The 14,005-nt window shown below is 45.7% G+C and overlaps 2 protein-coding genes and 1 non-coding gene across 8 annotated transcripts in view; 1 reads left to right on the forward strand and 2 right to left on the reverse strand.

Annotated features, from left to right (window-relative positions):
- Positions 1-2,837, forward strand: part of PFKFB1 (6-phosphofructo-2-kinase/fructose-2,6-biphosphatase 1) — a 100,894-nt gene extending 98,057 nt beyond the window's left edge. Inside the window, exon 14 of one of the 2 annotated variants that reach the window (XM_008711680.2) lies at positions 2,411-2,837. In XM_008711680.2, coding sequence (XP_008709902.1) covers positions 2,411-2,461 — 51 coding nt within the window. In that variant the 3' untranslated portion in view covers positions 2,462-2,837. The remainder of the gene's footprint in view (positions 1-2,410) is intronic. The other variant, XM_008711681.2, reaches the window with a different exon arrangement.
- LOC103682098 (trophinin-like) lies at positions 7-10,400 on the reverse strand. 5 transcript variants are annotated; one of them, XM_040631216.1, is made up of 11 exons: positions 9,810-9,837; positions 8,497-8,554; positions 7,021-7,113; positions 6,070-6,133; positions 5,733-5,812; positions 4,351-4,426; positions 4,215-4,257; positions 3,743-3,805; positions 3,065-3,179; positions 408-2,296; positions 7-233 (listed from the first exon to the last, which is right to left on the reverse strand). In XM_040631216.1, the coding sequence occupies exons 2-10, from the start codon at positions 8,539-8,541 to the stop codon at positions 419-421; spliced, it is 2,457 nt and encodes an 818-aa protein (XP_040487150.1). In that variant the 5' UTR covers positions 8,542-8,554; positions 9,810-9,837; the 3' UTR covers positions 7-233; positions 408-418. The 5 variants fall into 5 exon arrangements, with proteins under 5 accessions (XP_040487150.1, XP_040487148.1, XP_040487153.1 ...); XM_040631214.1 differs by lacking the exons at positions 7,021-7,113; positions 8,497-8,554 and having other exon boundaries at positions 9,810-10,400; XM_040631219.1 differs by lacking the exons at positions 3,065-3,179; positions 3,743-3,805; positions 4,215-4,257; ... (1 more) ...; positions 7,021-7,113; positions 8,497-8,554 and having other exon boundaries at positions 9,810-10,388.
- On the reverse strand, positions 3,410-3,538 carry LOC121103888. The gene has a single exon (XR_005836178.1). It is a non-coding gene; the product is annotated as a small nucleolar RNA SNORA11 (small nucleolar RNA).
- Positions 10,401-14,005: the final 3,605 nt, after the last annotated feature.

Here is a 14,005-nt window from a genome sequence, read left to right on the forward strand (position 1 = left end):
AACCAATTCATCTTGCAAATTTAATGTAACTCTGATACCAAAATATGACAGCACACAAAAAGCAAACAACAAAGCAGGATCAGCAAGCAGATTTTTCATAGCGTGTCACCCTCAGCTGATTGATAATATCTGCTTATACTGCCGTGTGGACAAAAATTCCAAGGATGTACATTGGCTCCTTGGGAAGAACTGCTGCAATTCATTAGCTGTATCTGTAAACCTGGGAAATAAACCTGAAAACAAAACACCAAACAGGAACACATTTTAGCACCAAATATACTGTTTTCTCACACTTCCTTCATTGTCCTCATCTCCCCACCCAAACCTCCCGCTTTGGGGTTTCTTGTAACATTCCCCAGCTCTTATACCCACCCCATGGGCCATGGTTGTGCAAATGTTGTAATTACCTGAAACCTCACTAGCCATAGGAGAAGCTACAGGCACCAAGGCTGGTGGCTCCACCACCAAAGCCAGCACCATTTCTTGGTCCACTGCTGAAGCCAGCACCTGTGCTTGGTCCACTGCTGAAGCCAATGATAGAACTGGGTCCACCACTGAAGCTGGTGCTGGTGCAGGGTTCGCCAATAAAGCCAGTGCTGGTGTTGGAACCACTGCCAAGGCCAATGATGGTACTTGGTCCTCCGTTGAAGATGTTATTAGGCCCAGCACGAAAGCCATCACTGATGCTGAGGCCACCACTAAAGCCAGCACTTGTGCCAAGTATGCTGTTAAAACCAGCATTGGTGCCCAGTCCATCACCAAAGCCATTGCTTGAGATCAGTCCACCACCAAAGCCAGCACTGGTGCTCAGTCCATTACCGAAGATAGCACTAGTTCCTAGTCCACTACCGAAGACAGCACTGGTGCTCAGTCCACCACTAAATCCAGCACTGGTGCTTAACCCATTGCCAAAGATGAAACCAGCAGTGGTACTGGATCCATCACCAAAACTAGCACTGGTAGCACCACTAAAGCAGGTGCTAGTGCTAGGAGGGCCACCAAAGCATAGATTGGTGTTAGACACACTGCCAAAGGAGAGGCTGGTGCTGGGAACTCCACCAAAGCCATTGGTGGTACTGGGGGCAATGCCAAAGTCTGTAGTGGTGCTAAGTGCCCCACTGAAGTCAGCACTGGTGCTGAACACACTGCCAAAGCCAGAGATGGTGCTGGGTGCACTGCTGAAGCTGGCACTAGTGCTGACAGCACTGTTAAAACTAGCACTGGTGTTGAGTGCACCACCAAAGCCAACACTAGTGCTGAATGCACCACCAAAGCTGGCACCAGTGCTGGGGGAGCCACCAAAGCTGATGCTGGTGCTTAGTGTACCACCAAAGTCAGCGCTGGTGCTGGAAGAGCCACCAAAGGAGACACTGGTGCTGAGCATTCCATCAAAACCAGTGGTGGTGCTAGGAGAGCTGCCAAAGCAGATACTGGTATTAAGTGTGCCACCAAAGCTTGCACCAGAGCTGGGAGAGCCACCAAAGCAGACACTAGTGCTCACTGTGCCACCAAATCCAGCGCTGGTGCTAAGTGCCCCACTAAAGACTGTGCTGGTTCTGGGTATACTGCCAAAGCTGCTACTGGTAATGAGTGTACCACTGAAGCCAGCAGTGGTGCTGAGTGTGCCTCCAAAGCCAGAGCTGGCTCCACCACTGAAACTGGAACTACTGCTGAGTGGGACACTGAAACTGGAGCTGACCCCACCACCAAAGCTGGCACTGGTACAAGGTGTGCCACCAAAGCTAATGCAGGCTTCACTGTTGAAACTAGAGCTGGTGCTAGCTGCACCACTGAAGCTAATGCTGGCTGCACCACTAAAACTAGTGCTAGTGCTGGGAATGCCACTAAAGCAAATGCTGGCTGTACTGCTGAAGCTGGCACTGGTCCTGGGTGTGCCACCAAAGCTAATGCCAGCTCTGCCACCAAATCCACCACCGGGGCTGGGCGCACCACTGAAGCTAATACTAGCACTATCGCTGAAGGTAGCCCTGCTAGCTCCTCTGCTGAAGTCGATGTTGGTGCTGGCTTCTGCATTTTCTTGGGCTCTGGTCTCAATTTCAAATGAAAATCTGTTCCAGGACTGAGCATCATCGCCTAACTCTTCCCTTGTTAGGCAGTCGATATCCATGTCATCCCAATTCCAGGGCCCAGCCACAGCTTCCTCTCCAATCCCCATTTGGGCTCTTGCCTCAGCCCTTGCCTCAGCCTCAGCCGCAGCCACAGCTGCAGCTTGGACTTCCATCTCCACTGCCTTCTGGTACTGAGCAGCCCAGTCCTTGGGGTCTTTCTTTTGCACCTGAAATGGGAATGATAATCAATATAAGGGACAATAACATTTGTAATTATGTATTAAGTACATACTATGGGCTTTGTATAAAATCGATAGCAGTATTTTTTTTTTAATTCTTAGTTTTCTGGTGCTCTATCAGTCCCAAGATCCAGTTTCAGCTCTGATAACTAAGGTGTTGTGTGACCTTGGACAAGTTACTTAACCTCACTGAGAAGATGGGAAATGATAAGACAGTACGTTATGGATTGAATGTTTGTGTGCCCCCCTGCAAATTCATATGTTAAAGCACCAGCCCCCAGTGTGACTACATTTGGAGACTGGGCCTTTATAGAAGTAGAGTTAAATGAGGTCATAATGGTTGGGCCCTGGTCCAACAAGATTAGTGTTTTTATAAGAGGCTCTTTCTCCACCGTGTGAGAACACAGCAAGAAGATATTCATCTGCAAGCCAGAGGGAGAGGCTTCATCAGAAACTGACACTGCTGGACCTTGATCTGGGACTTCCAGCCTCCCGAACCATGAGAAAATAAATTTCTGTTGTTAAGCCACCCAGTCTGTATTATTTTGTTATGACAGTGCAAGCAGACTAACACAAATTATGAAAGAAAGAATGAAACAATGTAAACTTCATGTTCAGCAGCATTCTCAGACATCAGTGAAGTTTCATACGCTTATATACTAACTGCAGGCTGCCCTATACCTGACCGTCCCTGCACATAGCCTGCCCGAGCTAGGGTACCCTTAATATGACAAGTCAGGGCAGCTCTCCTATTACCTTGCATGCAAACTTGAGGACTTTCATCTTGCTAGTCTCATGGTAGGAGCGCAAACCCCAGAAGAACTCATATTCAGGTGGTCTGTTGTTAGGGACCCTCTTGTACTCCAGGTAACTTGGAAAAAGGAGATGAAACTTGCTTCTAACCAAACAAATCTGTTGTGTAACCACTGGGCACAAGGTGGCAACCTCCTTCAAATACTAAACCCAGCTCCTGGAGAAGGATTTCTAAGACCTTCCTTCCCCAGACTCACTCCCAAACACAGTTCATGGTATTGGTCTCTGATTTTGAGTCATTTCCCTTTGGACATATGCAAGGCAGTCACTTGATGCTTTAGAGAAGGCATGTATAGGGTATGATGTCACAGGAAAGCCAAAGTATCTTGCCACCTGTGAGGAGTAAACCCAAGTTCCTGCTGGGTGTGTTGTAAACAGAGGAGCCATTCTTCAGTCACCCTGCTCTGAGCACACCCCAAAGCAAGGGCCTTCTCTTTGGTCTAGCCCAGTCCTGGAACTGTCCACTCATGGGAATTGTGGGCAGGACTCAGTTCTAGGGCATAGGATGCCCATACTACCTCTAAAACTAGTGTAATAAAAGGGCTGGTTGAGCACTTTCTGAACCAGACCAGCACACTCAGAACACTTCAGGGCCAGAAAAAGTCCCCAAACACCACTTACTTCTGCTTCACAAACTCGTCTGTGATGAGCTTCCTTACTTCCCCAAAGAGCGAGTGCCTCACCCTGACAATGGGAAAAATAACCCATAAACAGAGATAAAAACTTCCTAGATGAGGGAAGAGGCATTTCTCAACATGAAAGAGACCTCTCTAGCACATGCAGCCATCCGAATGAAGCCAGGAAAGTAGTGAACACATGGTCACTAGAAGCGGTAAGTTGAGGCTAGATGGTTCTTTGTCAGGGATGCCCCTGAAGTTCTATCTTCTATATCAGCTTAGAATGACATAAGGGTGGGAAGATGCAGAGAGTACAGGACCATTTCCCCATCTACCCAGGTCAGAACCCTGGACCCTCTACCCAGTCCAGCACCCCCACCCATTCCACCAGACCACCAAGCTGATGCAATCCTGGGGCCATCCTCTCTTTCCAAATGACAACACGGACAGCAAGCGCTGAGAGAGCCCAATCATACCCAGGGCGCAGCCCCAGCTTGCGCAGCACCTCCCAGATGACAGCTGCAAGGGGAGGCAAGAGGAGACAGGGACAGAAAATAAACATGTGGTATTCCAACTGTGGTCACCCATTCAGCTGCATGCTCAGCCACTCACCCTCACTGGCCTTGTTGCCATTCATAAAAATGACAGAATCACCATGAGAAGACCTAGTTTGGGTGTGTCCTTGGTCCTAGGGGAATAACAGGGTAGAGAGAAGGTTTATGTCCAGTGGCCATCTGCAAAAAACACACCAGCCAGCTCACTAGGCTATCCTCTACCAGATTCCTCAGACACGACAAATTCTTCCCAGTCTATGCTTCAAGCTCTATGCAACCCTGAGCAAGGCACTTGAGTCTCAGTCTCCTATTGAGTAGAATGGAAAAATCCAATCCTCCCCTGCCCAGGTTGCCAAGAGGAGAGAAGAATGCCTGTCAACCTGGGACAACCCAGGCACCCAACCAATGTGAGTCCCTTCTTTCTCTCTCAGGTCTCTCTGCCCCAAAAGAATTCTAGGCACAGCCCCAGTGATGCTCCTGTCCTTCAAGCATCATGATTCACCCACACCAGGAAGCCCTCCCTTGAGAACCAGTCTACCAAAGCCATCAGGAAGAGACAAGCAATGACAGGTCTGCTTTCCTGGGATGCTTCCTGAGAAACAGAAAACCTGACAGGAGGAATGCACAGCTCCAGGCTTCTACAACCTTCAGTCAATCATAATCAGCACCACTACCGTGTGCAGGGCTCCAGCTATGTGAGGGAGCTGGAATCGGGTTTTTTAGGCTCTGTCTTCCTGCCTCTCCAAGGAGTTGTAGGGAAAGATGACAGGGATGGGGTAGTGCCATAGACAGAAGCAGAGCTTCCCTCCTATCCCAGCCCATTCACAGCTTACATTCCCAGTATGCCTGAAGAAGATTCCTGAGTGCTGATGAGAATATATAAGCTACTTTGCTTATCAATTTCCTTCAGATTGACTCAAAACATCTGCCAAGTAAAAGAATAGCCTGTGAGATCACAAAATCCAGGTTAGGCATCAGTGAGCTTCCTGAGCATCCCACAGTTCCCTGTGTAGATAGAATTTTGAGTGTGTATGAGAAATCAGTGAGATAGTGCAGGTAAAGCACTTAGCTAAGTGGCCACCACTACAGAAAAGAGATAAGAAATGTACTACTATCAGTATCACCTTTGTAATTAGTGAGAATTTAGGGAGATAGAGAATGGGGAATGAAAAGGAGAGATGAGCATCTGAAATACATTACAGGACACGACCGGCATCAGACAGGACTAAGTTAGGAGGTTTGAGTCCTAGCTGTGTTTTACCACTGACTTGTTGTGTGACCCTGGGCTAGTCTATGTTCCTACTTAGGCCACTGTCTGTCCAACTACATAGTGATGGGGATGGATTATGAGTCTCTGTGGTCTCTCCCAGAAGGAACATGTATGTCTTTGTCGATTCAAGGCTTCCCCATTGTGCCCATCCCCCAGGGCTGCCCCTTCACCTTCTCCAGAGTGTAGCTTGCTCGTTCAATGATCTCTGGGAAATATTCATCATATTCTTGGATGACATCCTTCAGCATGTCTGTAGGAGGGGTGAGGTGGGAGCAGCTGGGCTGAGCAGGGCCACAGAGCTGCAGCCTTTTTGCCAGCCTGTGGGGTCAGTGCAGTCTGAATTCTGAACTGTGTTAATGGGAGATGCCAGCCATGGCAAAGTGTGAGGAGGGTAGGAGAGGACATATGAGAGAATGAAGAGGCTATAAAAGCAAATGGTTACTTCAGGGCATGGGAGAGAGGGGAGTGGAGAGGAGATTTCAGGGAGGAGGGCTGGTATGACTCTACCTGAGCGCTTGATGGGGATCTTTGTCTGGTCCTTAACCAACAGGTATTTCACCAACTTATTTGCCTGGGAGAAGAGGAATACATGGGGAGATCTCAATATGTTTTTAGAAAACTTGGAAGAATGACAAAAAAGAAGGAAGGTGAAAAAGAGAAGAGACTGGGCAACACTGGATTCTTACCCTTTCTTGCAAAATGGCCACATCTCAGGGTGGCGGAGGCCTCCAGCCCCATGAGATCAACCTGTAATTACTGCTACCTCTCTCATCCCCATTCAGATGATTTGAGTACATCATCAGAAAGAAGGAAGGTCCAGAGTCACCAGGTGAAAGAGAGGTCTCTGTCTCCTTACCATACCTTGTCCTGAAAATCCCCCAAACCCTTCCTATAGTGGGCCCTGACCTTACAATTGGCCACCCTAAGTCCTAGATTTGTCTTTCACTGTCTTCCAGCCAGGAATTTCATTTCCCTATCAGGATAGAAGCAACCCAAGGGCAGGACCTGGAGTTCCTCCTCTTCTTTTGGCCACCACTAACTCTGCTAGCTGTATCCCTTGGACAAGTCACTTCACTTCTCTGGGACTCAGTTTTCTCATCTGTAAGACTGGGATCTGTGATCCCTACATAGTAGGAGTTACTTTTAAAACATAAAGACACAACCTGTATGACTGTACCCAAGACCCTGGAACACGGTAACTACTGTGTAAATACCAGTTGAATTATATCCAGGTTGTAGCTAAGTATATGGATGTACTATTTCCCCACCAATCTGTGAACTGTCAGGGAGCAGGAACTATATTACATTCTTCTCAGCATCTCTCAAAGCCTATCCAAACACAGGGACTGGCTCAGAGTAAAAAGTCTCAGTAAACTTTTATAGAACAAATGAACAAACTAGGAGGATAGGAATGGAAAAGAAGTGAAAAGTTAAGGATGGTGATGTCGGAGATCTCACCTTTCGGTTCGTCTTGCCCCGGGTCCTGGTTGTAGGCTCCAGACTCAACTGGGCCAGGTAGTCATCTGCCAGGGCCTGGACAGCAGCAGCAACCTGAGTCTCAAGGGCACTTATGTTGGTCTTAAAGGTGGCCATCTTGGTCTGGGCCCCTTGGTCAACAATTTTAGTCTGGCTTTCAGCTGCCTGGGCCTTAGTGGCAGACTTACGAATCCTGGACCCTCTCTTGACCTGAACGGCAGCTGCTAGGGCTCGGTTTGTGACTTTTGAGCAGCAGGTAGAGCCTCAGAGATATCATAGGCAGAATTTGGGCCTTTATTGGCAGCCTTCTTGACCTTGAATTTTTTGGGCCAGTTAGCTACTCCTGAGGCCTCAGTCTGCCTGCTAGCTCTCTCAGCATTTGGGGTCTCTAGGAGTTCAGTGTCAGTATTTATGCCCTTAACAGTTGCCTTCTTGGCTTTGGAGGCTTTTTTAGTTCTGATGAAGGCTGCTGTGGCATGGGTAGTGGCTGCCTCATTAGTAATTTGGAATTGGGTGGTAGCTGTGTGGGTAGTGGTTGCACCCAATGAGATATCAATAGCACTAGTTATGGCCTTATTGACAGCCTTCTTAGCTTTGGAAACTTTCTTAGACTTAGTGGGGGCTATCAAGGCCTGGGAGGAGGCTGACCCACTGATAACTGGAGCCTGGATAACCTGCAGGATGTCTGGTAGGTTTAGGGCCTGCAAGGATGACTTGATCACTGTAGTGATACTCTCCTTGACAGTTGGATACTGGAACCTTGGGCTGCCTTAGCAGTAACTTTTTTTGCCTTATTGGCTTTCTTAGGCTGAGCAGTGACTGAAGAAGCCTGAGTATTGGCTGCTTCAGTGGTAGCTGAAGCCTGGTTGATCTGGGGGATGATAGGCAGGTTTAAAGCCTTCAAAGTTACTTTAGGCTTGTTAGTGGCAATCACATTGGCAGAGGAGACTGTAGGGGCAGCAGGTATGGCCTTAGTAATAGCCTTAATAGGGGCCTTCTTGGTCTTGCTTTCCTTAGGCCGGTTGGCAACTGGTGGGTCCATGGCCAGAGGGTCCTTGGTTGCTGCCAAGAGGGTATGCATCAGCAAAACACTATTCTCTTCTGTGGTCTCAGTCTGTATATCTGAGGGAAGTGAAGCCCCAGGCTCCCAGGGGGAAGCAGAGGGCCCTACACACATAGGATTATGGTCTGCTAGCCATCTGGCCTCCCTACAGCCCACCCTTTCCACGAAGGCCTGCCCTTCCTCTGAGCAGTGACCGAAGGGGAGGATAAAGGGAAGAGGTAGGGAGCAGGAGCTAAAGTCAGGCAGGTTTTCCTCTCTCCTCCTTCACCTTGCAGGGGACGACTGAGACAAGTTAGGCAGAAAATTCTTCAACTACAGGGTGGCAGGGGGCTCAAGATCAGTAAATGAACTCAGTACTGGGCGGACGACCTGGTGAGAATGCAGAGAGGCCTCACCTGGAATGGGAGCATCTTATAACCGCAGTCATTTCTCCTATCCATTTTTCTGAAAGGCCTGAGGGGAAGGGGCCTGAATTAGGGGAGAATGAGAAGGAGAGGGAGATTCACCAGACCTCCCAACTATCCTGAAAGAAGGGGGATCTCATCCAACTTTGGACCCCAAACGCTTCAGTTATTGGGTTCTCATACCTAAAAACCCAGACCACCTATCTGAACCCTAGCTCCATTGCCTCCAGGAAACTGCAAGTCAGTTCTACAGCCCCGCCCCTTAATCGTACACACGCCCCCTCCTGCAACTTAATAGTGCGCATGCGTGCCAACTGGAGCACATACGCTTTGGTGGACTGGACCGTCTGACCACCTCAGTCTCACAGACGCCCCCTGCTCTCAGAGCAGCAGAACATTTCGGACAAGCCCTTGACTCGCTCTTCCTAACTGCATCACATTTCGGTCCAACCCTTCTCCAACATCAGCCCGCTCCCTCGGCAGTACTGCTTTGCACCGCCCCTTCCCTAACACCGCCCACCTCTACTCTGCGGTACAGACATGCACCGCCCCTTCCCGATATGCCCCCTCCCTCTTTTCTGCAGTACTTCTCCGCACCTCCCCTTTCCTTAATACGCCCCTTCCCTCCTCTCTCCAGTGTGTCCCTGCACTGCCCCTTCCCCAAAACCGCTCCCCCACTTCCACGTTTGCAAGTGACCGGTCCCACCCTTTCTGCGACATCGATACCCCACCCACAAATCCAACGGTATTACGCTTTTGTGTATTCCTTGTTCCCTAATATTACCAGGTTCTGTCCCTTCCCTTTTCAAACCATAATCAACCAGGTCCTAGCCCCTCTTTCCCTCCGTCTGAACCAGGTCATTCTTGCTATACAAAATGGATTCTGCCCCTCATTTCTGGGTTCTGATCCCTACTTTCTGTGGCCCAAACCGGATCCTGTCCCCTTTCACCAGCCTATCGGAGTCCTGCCATAGCTTATCACCCTCCGGAACTGGATCCTGCTCCTTTCTACTGCCTGAACGATTGTTTTATCTTCCCGCAGTCCGAGCCGCGTCTGCATCCCTCCTTTCTGCGGCCCGAACAGAGTCCAGATCTCTCCATTATAAGGCCCAAAGGGGATTCTGCCCCCTCCATCTACCCTACGAACAGGGTCCAAGCACCTCTAAACCCGACCACATTAATGCAGTTAGCTCTGAATCCGCAGCAGATTTTCTTCACCTTAGGGTGTGTGGAGTCAAGCACATTGAAGCCATAGCCCAGAGGCTCCCACAGGGTCTTCACTAAAGCTGGGCACCTTAGCTCACCTCGTCCTCTGGAGTCCAGAAGGCGTCCGCTCTCTCCAAGCCTCTCCTTAGGTCTGAGCTTGTCGGCTTCCCCTCCCCAGCCGGAAGTGGTCCTGCCTTTTTCCACCTCCAGAGGGGTCTCCTTCCCTGCTTGTCAACCTCCTTCACTCTCGACTTCCAACTCTCCATTCTCCTCAGTGTGGTCTCTTTTCCGCATACTATAGGTTATTCAGTAATCGCTCTTTCCTAGTCCCCATTTGATTTCTCTATTCCCAACCTGTGCCCCCGTTCCTATTTGATAGTTCTGTCCCCCCTAAGAGGACTGTGCTTCTCCGAGCTCCCATATCACTTCCTACAGCCCCCTCTATGTCAACACTAATTACAGAGTGTGTTGTTGTAGTGTGTGTCTGGGTCTCTCTCCCCAGGAGCTGTTCTGGGGACAGGGGACCAAGTCATATTCCTTTCCCTCTCTCAAGTATGACCAGATTAAGACATTTAGAGGCTCTAAACAGTAAGAGACAGAAGGCCCCCACATCATATACAATTCAGAATAAAAACAGTAAAGGTAAGAAAAGTCTACCAATGTTGTTGTTGTTGTTTTTAATCCCCGATGACTATATTGATGCTTTCAATGAATATCAACTTATCTGAAAAATTTTATTGGGACCATGTTCCTCCTTTCCTGGTGCACTACGCAAGTACTTAGACTCTCTCTTGTGAAATGGAGCACTGCTCCCCAGTGCAGCAAGCAGTTCTCCTTGGGCATTTATTTATTCACTCAATCCTTAATTATACATTGAGCACATGGCTATGTCAAGGCACTCACTGGATATGGGCAAACAAAGACAAGTAGGATAGGATGCCTGTCCCTAAAGAACTCACTCATTTATGGAACATAAGAAGTAGGAAGATCGGTAGGAGAAGAAAGGGAAGAATTCATGAAGGGGGGGGTAAACAGAAGGGGGAATGAACCATGAGAGACTATGGACTCGGGGAAAAAAACTGAGGGCTTCAGAGGAGAGGGTGGTGGGGAATTGGGATAGGCTGGTGATGGGTATTAAGGAGGGCACAAATTGCATGGTGCACTGGGTGTTATACCCAAGTAATGAATCATGGAACATTATGTCAAAAACTAGGGTTGTACTGTGTGGTGACTAACATAATATAATAAAAAATTATTATAAAAAAAAGAACTCAATTCTATTCCTTTTTTTTTCTAAATATTGTTTTAAATAAGTTATTTTTTAAGTTTTTATTTTAATTCCAGTTAGTTCACATACAGTGTGATACTAACTTCAGGTGTACAATATGTGATTCAACACTTCCATACATCATCTTGTGCTCATCAGGACAAGTGCACTCCTTAATCCCCATCACCTAATTTAACAGATTCCCCCACCTATGGTAACCATAAGTTTGTTGTCTATAAATAAGAGTCTGTTTCTTCATTTCTCTCTCTCTCTTTTTTCCCTTTTTGTTTTGTTTCTTAAATACCACACATGACTGAAATCAAATGGTATTTGACTTTCTCTGACTGATTTTGCTTAGCATTACACTCTCTAGATCCATGTCATCACAAGTGGCAAGATTTCACTTTTTATGGCTGAATAATATTCCATTATATATATCTACCACATCTTCTTTATCCATTCATCAATCCATAGACACTTACTCTGCTTCCATATCCTCCTTATTATAAATAATGTTGCTATAAACATAGGGTTACATCTATCCTTTTGAATTAGTGTTTTTGTGTTCTTTGGGTAAATGCCGCATTAGTACAATTGCTGGATCATAAGGTAGTTATATTTTTAACTTCTTGAGGAACCTCCATTCTATTTTCCAGAGTGGCTGCACACCAGTTTATACTCCCACCAGCAGTGCACTAGTGTTCCTTTTTCTCCACATCCTTGCCAACACCTGCTGTTTCTTGTGTTACAGGTTTTAGCCACTCTAAGGGGTGTGAGGTGATATCTCACTGTAGTTTTGATTTGCATTTCCTTGATAAGGGATGATGAGCATCTCTTCAGTCTGTTGGCCATCCGTATGTCATCTTTGGAGAAATGTTTATTTCTTTTTTCTGCCCATTTTTTAAAAATTGGATTATTTGGTGGTTTTGGGTGTGTTCAGTTGAATACATTCCTTGTATATTTTGGATACTAACCCTTTATCAGATATGTAATTTGCAAATATCTTCTCCCATTCTGAGGTTACCTTTTAGTTTTGTTGATTGTTTCCTTCACTGTGTAGAAGCTTCTTATTTTGATGTAGTCCCAATAGTTTATTTTTGCTTTTTTTTCCCTCTTGCCTCTGGAGATATATCTAGTAAGAAGTTGCCATGGCCAATGTCAAAAAAGTTATTGCCTGTGTTCTCTTCTACATTTTAAAAAATGATTTCAGGTCTCATATTTAGGTCTTTAATCTATTTTGAATTTATTTTTGTGTATGATGTAAGAAAGTGGTCCAGTTTCGATTCTTTGCATGTTGCTGTCCAGTTTTCCCAGAACCATTTGTTGAAGAGACTGTCTTTTTCCCATTGGATATTCTTTCCTGCTTTGTCATAGATTAACTGACCATATAGTTGTGGGTTTATTTCTGGGTTTTCTATTCTGTCCCAAGGATCTATGTGGCTGTTTTTGTGCCAGCACCATACTATTTTGATCACTACAGCTTTGTAATATATATAACTTGAAATCTGAAATTGTGATGCCTCCAGCTTTTCTTTTAAAGTTGCTTTGGCTATTCAGGGACTTTTGTGGTTCCATACAAATTTTAGGATTGTTTGTTCTAGCTCTGTGAAAAATGCTGTTGGTATTTTGATAAGGATTGCATTAAATGTGTAGATTGCTTTAGGTAGTATAAACATTTTAACAGCATTTGTTCTTCCAATCCATGAGCATGGAATGTCTTTCCATTCCTTTGTATCCTTTTCAATTGCTGTCATCTGTGCTTATAGTTTTCAGAGTGCAGGTCTTTCACTTCTTTGGTTAGGTTTATTCCTAGGTATCTTATTATTTTTAGAGCAATTTTTAATGGGATTGTTTCCCTTAATTTCCCTTTCTGCTACTTCATTATTGGTGTATAGAAATGTAACAGGTATGTCCACAATGATTTTGTATTCTGTGACTTTACTGAATTAGTGTATCAGGTCTAGCAATTTTTTTGATGGAATCTTTCTGGTTTTCTATATAGAGTATCATGTCACGTGTAAATGGTGAAAGTTTTGCTTCTTGCTTGCCTATTCAGATGCTTTTTATTTCTTTTCATTGTCTGATTGTTGCAGCTAGGATTTCCAGTATTATGTTAAATAACAGTGGTGAGAGTGGACATCTCTGTCTTGTTCCTGAGTGTAAAGGAAAAGCTCTCAGTTTTTTTATTTTTTTCCCATTGAAGATGATATTAGCTGTGGGTTTCCATATATGGCATTTATTATGTTGAGATATGTTTTCTCTAAACTTAGTTTGTTGAGGGTTGTTATATGAATGGATGTTGTACTTTGTCAAATACTTTTTCTGCAACTATCAAAATGGCCATGTGGTTTTTATCCTTTTTTTATTAATGTGCTGTATCACAATGATTGATTTGCGAATATTGAATCACCTTCACAAGACATGAATGAATTACACTTGATCATGATGAATGATTTTTTAATGTATTGCTGGTATCAGTTTGCTCATATTTTATTGAGAATTTTTGCATCTATGTTCAGCAGGAATATTTGACTGTAGTTCAACTTTTCAGTGGAGTCCTTATCTGGTTTTGCTATCAGTGTAATATTGGCCTCATAGAGTGAATTTGGACCATTTCCTTCCTTTTCTATTTTTTCAATTATTAAAAAAGAATAGGTATTAAATATTCTTTATTTTTTTATTTTAATGTTTTTTTATTATACTATTATAGTCACCATACAGTACATCCTGGTTTCCGATGTAAAGTTCGATGACTCATTAGATGCGTACAACACCCAGTGCACCATGCAATACATGCCCACCTTAATACCCATCACCAGTCTATCCCATTCCCCCACCCCCTCCCCTCTGAGGCCCTCAGTTTGATTCCCATAGTCCATAGTCTCTCATGCTTCATTCCCCATTCTGATTACCCCCCCTTTCTTTATCCCTTTCTTCCCCTACCGATCTTCCTAGTTCTTATGTTCCATAGATGAGAGAAACCATGAGATAATTGTCTTTCTCTGCTTGACTTATTTCACTTAGCAT

The sequence above is a fragment of the Ursus maritimus genome (assembly GCF_017311325.1).
Source record: "Ursus maritimus isolate PB19 chromosome X unlocalized genomic scaffold, ASM1731132v1 scaffold_X1, whole genome shotgun sequence".
NCBI lineage: Eukaryota > Metazoa > Chordata > Mammalia > Carnivora > Ursidae > Ursus > Ursus maritimus.